The sequence below is a fragment of the Micropterus dolomieu genome, linkage group LG23 (genome assembly GCF_021292245.1).
Source record: "Micropterus dolomieu isolate WLL.071019.BEF.003 ecotype Adirondacks linkage group LG23, ASM2129224v1, whole genome shotgun sequence".
Taxonomy (NCBI): domain Eukaryota; kingdom Metazoa; phylum Chordata; class Actinopteri; order Centrarchiformes; family Centrarchidae; genus Micropterus; species Micropterus dolomieu.
The window spans coordinates 25,329,033-25,336,875 of record NC_060172.1 but is presented as its reverse complement, the minus strand read 5'-3'; the positions used below and the strand labels follow the sequence as shown (position 1 = coordinate 25,336,875).

Genomic DNA, 7,843 nt, shown 5'->3' with positions numbered 1-7,843 from the left:
ACAAATATGTAACTTCTTCCGGTCATTGTATTGTATAGCAGGACTAGCAGTAACAGTGTGTTGAGAATATGTAACTTCTGAGTTAAAGGCCCTTAATATTAGATGAATACAAAGAGCCTGGTTTGATAGACCACAGCAACACATACAGCAGCCTATCGTGTTTCAAGCGTTTGGTTTCCATGGACACCAGATGGCAATGTAGAGTTGGGTTATGGTATGACTAGGTTACACATTCAATAATGGCAATTTTTCCTTCACTTGACTGATAGCAGACAAAGTCTTCTCCGATATTATAATGGTGTAATTAAACCAAAATTCCCTAAACATCCACTCTGATCAACCAACAGCTAGAAGTCAAACTCTAAAGGAAAACTATTTTTTCACATGGCTGGATGAATGAGGAATATAAGGAGATTCAGATTTCCCATCAGCCTAAAATGGGACCTCTGGATCAAAAACAAGTTTTTACAAAAGGATCTTGTTTCACAAGCCTGCACTGATGCCACAAACAAACAATATGGACAAATAATCACTGTGGCATTTCTTCAAATTTAACACTACACTACCAAAAAGTGCTTCAGATACGTTTGTGGATACAAAAACAAGTTTGATGTAAACAAAGTTTGATCTGCCAGAGCTCTGTAGAGACAATGGGTATGGCTGTTTGAGCTGTGAAAATTAAAAACACACAAAACACAGTATGTCAAGAAAACCCTTTTGAGGGAAAAACAACAGTGATCATTAAAGTGCATCCCTGGATGTGTAACCTCCCCCCTTCCTTCCCTCCCCTCCCCATGCTGACCCCTCAAGTAGAGAAGATGAGAGAAGCCCCAAAGGTAGACAGAGGAACCTCTTCTATACGGAGCAAACTGCTGCCCAAAGGACCAACAGATGAACAGTCTAAAAATCCAGTGGCAGTACTTTCATGAGGAAAAAAACCCAAACATTTTTACACCGATAAAAACATGGTGGCCACAAATCAACTCTTCCAGCTTGGCATGGAGGTTTATATTTCTTGGTAGTGTAGGATATTTGGTGGCTGTTGACAGAAGAGAGGCTTGCTGTGACACAAACCTCTGTCCTCCACTTCTGACCTGATGTCAAATTCCAGGCGATCAGGGGCTCAGAGGGCAGAGGAAGTGTAACGGATAACGGTATCTGCCCTGATGCACACAAGTATGGATACAAATGGCAGGTTAGGGAAGTTTCTCAGTCACTTTCTATGACTTCTCTTCATAAATGTTGTCCATGATCAAAGATGTGTGTGCAAGTGCACGTTTTTTTGTTGTTGATGTTGTTGTTGCTGTGTGAGTTGGTAATAAGGTCCAGCATCATCATGGGCACACGTGGTTTCACTGTCTCTCACAGTGTCTCTTGTTCGGCAGGGGAATGGTGGGAGTGAGGGTGCTGGTGGAGGGGAGGGAGCAGAGACTGCAGGGGAGACTGGGGGGTGGTGGGCGGGGACTGCTGCAGTGGGCTGAAGTGTGTGGTGGTATGGGGAGGAGAGGAGCGGTAACAAGAGTAGGCAGAGCTCCCACTTAGAGTGGTGGTGGGTGAGGCAGGGAGGCCTGCTAGGCCAGTGGGCGAGTCGAGAAGGGGCTGGTTGTAAAAGAAGAATGGACACTGGTGGATGAAGGTCTCGATGATTGTCTGGTAAGTGCGTGTGGCAGTCAGGGCATCCATAGTGGTGAAGTCTGGCCTCATGAGGGTGGGCCAGAAACAGATGGACAAGTTTTCACTGGTCATCAAGTTCAACCTGTTCAGCTGGCTCACCCTGCGGAAAACATACAAATAGACACATTTATTCATTCTCATCATACTGTGCAGGGAAAACAGATGGGTGTCTACCACAGAAGGCCAACAAAGCCATGAAAGTGATTTAAACAGTAGACAGGGAACTTACTTGTGTAAGTGGCTCACTACGTATTTGAAGACATCATAATTCTCCCTGGGGAACCTCCTCAGGACATCCTTCATGGTATATAGCCTCTGTTCTCTGTCATTGATTTCTGTACACACACAGAGAAGATACCATTAAAACTGAAACCTCATCATTACACAGAGTAGTTTGAAACTAAAATGTCTCATGAAAATGATTCTCATCAACACTAAAACATCGAAAACAGAGCAAAGGAGGTCTGCCAAAACCATCCCTACCCTCTTCCCTCCTAAAAAAAAATACTCTTTTTATGTTCTAGTGAAGACCCTCCCAGCCCAGCAGTGTTTGCTTACTGAAAGCATCCAATAGGTCCACCTGCAGAGCACAAGGCACCAGGGGTTCAGGCAGCTCAGAGAAGAAGCTTTTGAGGCCTCCAGCCACAGTGTTTATGGAGAAGTCTTTCTCCACTAGGTCTAATCCGTGGTCTACACAAGCAGAGAGAGAGAGTTAAAGGGATCACAGAAAATAAGCCCATCAGTAGTAGCTGTCATCAGGATCGAACAATCAGTTGCATGTCACTTTCCTTTGGTAATTTTCTGTTTTCTGTTTGGATTAGGCAGCCCTATAATTACATGTCAAACAGCTGGTTTAAACAAGTCTGATGAGCAACTCACCCTGTTCAAACTGCCTCTGCATGCTTTCCATCTCTGACTTGTTGCCGCTTACGCGGTACAAACCCTCTGTATTCAGGCCTGAGGAAAAAGAGCGCAGCAGAGAAAAGGGGGAAGACGTGGGGGGGCACAGTGGGAAACAAGCAAAGCACAAAAACATTAGCTCCATTGCAAACAGACATGACAATACAGATACTGGCAGTTTCCAGAAGAGTACTTAACTGAATGAACCCTTGTTTCTCTCATCATATTGTGGTCATGAACAGGTGCACAGGTTTAGGAGATCTAACAATGAGCATGTTTGGGTACTAATCAATAACATTAATTTCATAAAAAAATATATAGCTATATTGAAGAATAAAACCTGATTAATGACCATAGTCATTATTTCTCAGAATAAAAATTAAAATCCAACTGTGCATAAATCACATGCACAACATGGTTAAAAGACAAAACAACTTACCTGTTGTCTCAATAAAGCGGACACACTTCTCAATGAAGAGTGGAATAGGTCTGTCTGGGGATACCACACTCACTAGGGGGACCCCAAAGTAATTGCTCTCCGGGGGCTTGGGAATAGCTGGACGGGGCTTTGGTCTTGTTTTCTGTGAAGAAAGAAAGACAAAGTCTCAAAAGGGGACAGTTATGCTGAGTGGCACTCATTGGATACTAACAAAATGCATTTTTTCCTAACAACAACCTCAATATAGTTTATACTATCTGTGGTAGCACTATTATACCTATAGAAATGATTGTAGTTTTTTATAAGGGCAGTATCTGAGATAACATTTAAAACGTAATTAATTAATTAATTGACAACTATTTCTGTATGAGATTATGTAAATGGAAATGAGCTAATTTTTCTATATTAAAACAGATGTAATACACACCTTGGCTGTTCGTCGCAGGCTCTTCAGAATGTTCCTCTTTTTCGGGTCTTCACTCTCCTCATTAACAAGACTTTCCCCTTTTAGGGTCCCAAAGTCATCTTCCTTGGACTTTGGAAGAGCTCCCATTTCATCATCGCTGCCTATGAAACTGGTGCGAAAGCTACTGAATTTGCCAAGCCGCTTGGAGCGGTCACGGTAAAGACGAGGTTTCACCCCCGCTGCTGAGAACTTTCTCCTTCGCTCCAGAGAACTGCTGTCTGCTTCGCTGTCTGAGCCATTTCCATTGGAGTGCATCCTGTTGGAGTTGCGGATGGTGATGATTTTTCCTTGTGTGCTGTCATGTGGCACTGAGTAGATGATCTCTTCATTGCTAGGGCGGGGTTTTGAAACAGCGTCAATGGGTTCGGCATAGTCTGAGGGATCATAGCCCACATCCCCACCGGGAACCCAGGTAACAGCGGAGGGTAGGGAGCGACGATGACCTAGTGTATCGATGTATGGGTTACGGCTCATTTTCCGGAAGTCAAATGTGACACCTGGTTTAACTCTCACTGGGGGCGGTACTTTGTTGTTGAGTTTGTTCTCAAAGTCTCGGATATCAGAGATGACAGAGATGTCACTGGAATCTAAGTCAGGCAGGTTGAAGCCCCCACTATGAGAAGTAAGTGTGCCATCATAGTATGGTGGCGAAGGCTCTACGTCATCCTCTGAATCCAGGAACATGGTGACAGGACTGGGAGAACTGCAGCGTGGGGAGTACACATTTTCATTGGTGCATGCTTCAGCAACATTATCGTACATGTGTGTGGCCTCCACAATGTTGCGTTTCTCTACCACCTCCATCAGAAAAGTATGGAACATTTCTATCCTGTGCAGGCCTCCTACCACGCCCCCGGATCCACAAACCACACTATTGAAACGACCCTCAATCTCATGGGCTAGCTCCTCCCCCTGGATGAGCTGTTCACAGGCATAGTCACTGTCAGTGAGCTCTGCCTGGCTATCTCCCACTGCCAACAGCTGAACTGGGATGATGTCCTGGACCTCACACAAGAAGGCACAGAGGGTCTCCAGGGAGGCTTTTCGGGAGACTGAGTACACAGCAATGTAGCCGTGTACTAGCCTGCTCTTCCGCAAAGTGAAGGAGGCGTGGTATGAGAGCAGAGAGAGTTCTATAGCCAGTTTATGTCCACCAATTGTCTGCTCCAACAAAACAGAGGTGCCACTATTAGACATGGGCCTGCAGTGTTGACGCATTAGGAACGGGGACAGGAGCTGCTCAATGTCATAGGAGTCTCCACACATTAAGCACATGACAATGCGAAGGTCTGCTTCTGGGGCCGGCTGATGAGGAGAATCTCTAAGACCTGGAGGCTCAGGGAGGAGGGGTGGGGAGCTGCTACTAAAGGATGTGCTCCTTCTAATATCCAGAAGGCCCCTCAGCACCTGGTTGATTTGAGTCTCATTGACATTATGGCCATAACCCACACCAGGGGAGGCAGGGTCTAAAAAGCTACACTGCAGTCTCCTTGCAACCTGCTGTCCCTGTGTTATTAGGTTTAAGGCAGTTTCTCCACCTATATCCACATATGATCCTACACCTCTTTTAGTGACTAAAAGCAGTGATGTTTGCAGCTGTGCTAGCTGGCTATCCCTTCGACCTAGAGTTGATTCTCTGAGTCTCTCAAGGCTTTCAACCACATAGGAGAGGGACTCTTTTGAATTATACAGACACAGACATCCGTGAGGGGTGAAAGTGGGGGTGTGGAAGGAGTTTACCGGCAGACGTACATTCCCCTCAATAGGCCGCAGTGTCAGTTCATACATCTTCCCGTCTAACACATACCAGTCATCATTTGTGCAGAGAGCCCTAATCTCATTGGCAAATTCTCTGGCCAGTCCATCCTTTCCTAGAATGACAAGATTAATTCTGTCAGCCTTGGTGTCCCCAAAATGAGCTTTCATATCCAAAAATGGGTAGCATGTGGGGAAACGTGAAGCTAAGAGTTGTTCAATCTTAGAGTCTCCACAGTGAGGGCTGCTGGGGCAGGTCTCCTTGGTAGGGTGATAAACAAAGTGGATATGCTTCAATACAAGAGCATCTCTTTCAGCTGGAAGCTTCTGTAGTGCTTTAAACCTTTGTTCTTCCCCCAAAACCTCCTGAATTGCCCCCATTTTCTCCTTACTTGGCTTGGCATCCACCTCAAGCTCATAAAAAAGCTCAGAGTACTCCAGTAGGAGCTCCTGAAAGTCTTCTTTAGCACGGTCAATCATCTCCTTCTGATGGCGGTTGTACAGGTCCAAGTACTCTGGCTCCTCAAGCCACTGGTAGAATTCTTCATTCATGATAAAGCTGCGGGCTTCCTCCCAAGGTTTACCAGGTGTGACAAAGGGAGAAGATGATAACTTCTGTTTAAACTCCAGCCTCATCTCTGCCCGTCTGCATTCATTACGCAGATGTTCCAGGTGGGCATTAAATAATTCCTCTGCTTCAGCAGTCTCAAGTAGGTCTGAAGGGATTCGCTCATCTTCCATGTTATCAATATGAGATGTATCCTCCCATGGTGAGTCCTCCAGAACAACAAACCAGTGGGCAAAGTGCTGCTTGGACTCTAGGACCTTCTGTACACCAGACCAGCTCAGTTGGTCTATCTCATCCAGGTCAGGCACCAAAGAACTAAGTGCTAAAGGAAGAGTGCTCAAGTATATTTTGCGACGCCTCTCAATATGTTCCTGCTTCAGACGGTAGACATGCTGTTGAAAAAGCTTCTTGCATTTAGCTGTTCCCTCCAAGAAGACATATTCTTTGTACTCTGGGGAGGTGTTCATGCGTCGACTTGTGTTTATCCAGTTCTCATTGTGATTCTTTACTATACGATTGATGAGCCATTCATAGCGATCCTTGGCAGAAGCTATTTGCTGGCTCTGGAGCTTTAGGGCTTCGAAGTAAGGAATGATCTTGGGCTTGCCCCTGCTCTTATCAATAAGTTGGACCAAAGTGAGGAAGGCAAGGTCCACATTTATATTTGAGCGAGCAGATGTCTCAACTACTGGTAGACTCTTTTTTGTGATAGCAAAGGTATGTGCATCTTTGATGTAGCGTTCAACTCCTTCATCACATTTGGTGAGTACCAGCACAATGGGCTTCTTAGTCTTGCTAAGCTGACCATACAGATTTGTGACAAATTTGAGCTGGTCATCAAAGTTGCGGTTCATGCCCCGGCTGACATCAACACATAGCAGGAAGCCATCAACCTGCAGCTTGCCCTCTGGCATTTGTTTTTGCTCAAAGTCTTGCTCCAGGCCCAGCTGATCTGTACAGAAGTACATCAGCTTCTCTGCTGAAGCCAACTTGGTTGCCGCTGCCCGTTTGATATAGGGCTGCATAGCAGTGCTACGGTGTGGCTGAAATGTTTGGTCATCAATGAATTCAGTTTGCTCCACAACATGCATCCTGCACTCAGGCCCCTCCTCCAGAACCCGGGATACTTCCCCCCAAAACAGAAAGTGATCATTATTAACCACTCGGCCCCCAAAGTCACTGGTGCTCAACACCGATGTGTGGTCCAGGTAGAAGTCATCAGCACTAGGCCGGACATACCTATTACACAAGCAGGACTTTCCAACCCCACATTGCCCCTTTTCTTTCTCTGTTCCTGACAAACCCACCACAATGAGATTGTAAATTGGTGATCGGGCATCTTGCTTTTTCGCCATCATAGTCTGCTGACGCTCATCCTGCCATAAACAGGCACTGTATAAAGGAGTTCACTTGAATTTTTGTCCATAAAGTTGCTGATCCACAGAGATCAGATTTCACTTTCTTCTGCTGGGCTTCAATTTTAATAAATAGCAGTGCAGTGATATGAGCAGATGGTTCTTTCATTCATTCCTGATAAGAATCAGATCCTGTCAAAAAAAACAAAAAAAAACAACAAAGACATCAGGCAAAGTGGGCAAACAACAAAAACACATTTTGGGGGGGACGACTATTTGGACAACCACCAATAGGGCAAATGTCAGACACTTAACCCTAGGACATATTACGCATGATGAAAAATTTGGTAATGGACTTGTTATTGACAGTATTTTGCTTAGAAAATGTTCAACAAAGACTTTGCAAATGTCGATCAACTTGCATAAAGCCTCTTTGTATTTCTATCCTTAATAATTTAGTGATCTCTAATGATATGGGAATGTGAGAATGTCAGGAGGCACATTTTATTACATATTGTTCCCTTTTCCTTTGTATATCACTTACCACAACTTATATCACAACCGATATTGGCTCTATATTGACTAGTTATTAGGCTCTAATTACTGCCCATTATCAAGACTACGGTCATTTTCATGTATCAAGTCTGATCATTTGTTAAAAGCAATTAATAGTAATGTGTTAAATC

The 7,843-nt window shown here is 44.7% G+C and overlaps 1 protein-coding gene across 1 annotated transcript in view; it reads right to left on the bottom strand.

The window, feature by feature from the left end:
- The window catches only part of arhgap35b (Rho GTPase activating protein 35b), a 12,913-nt gene that overhangs the window by 2,564 nt on the left and 2,506 nt on the right, over nt 1-7,843 (bottom strand). Inside the window, exons 2-7 of the mRNA XM_046039029.1 lie at nt 3,441-7,349; nt 3,014-3,155; nt 2,554-2,631; nt 2,233-2,364; nt 1,904-2,009; nt 1,558-1,774 (exon numbers count right to left, since the gene is read on the bottom strand). Coding sequence (XP_045894985.1) covers nt 1,558-1,774; nt 1,904-2,009; nt 2,233-2,364; nt 2,554-2,631; nt 3,014-3,155; nt 3,441-7,160 — 4,395 coding nt within the window. The 5' untranslated portion in view covers nt 7,161-7,349. The remainder of the gene's footprint in view (nt 1-1,557; nt 1,775-1,903; nt 2,010-2,232; nt 2,365-2,553; nt 2,632-3,013; nt 3,156-3,440; nt 7,350-7,843) is intronic.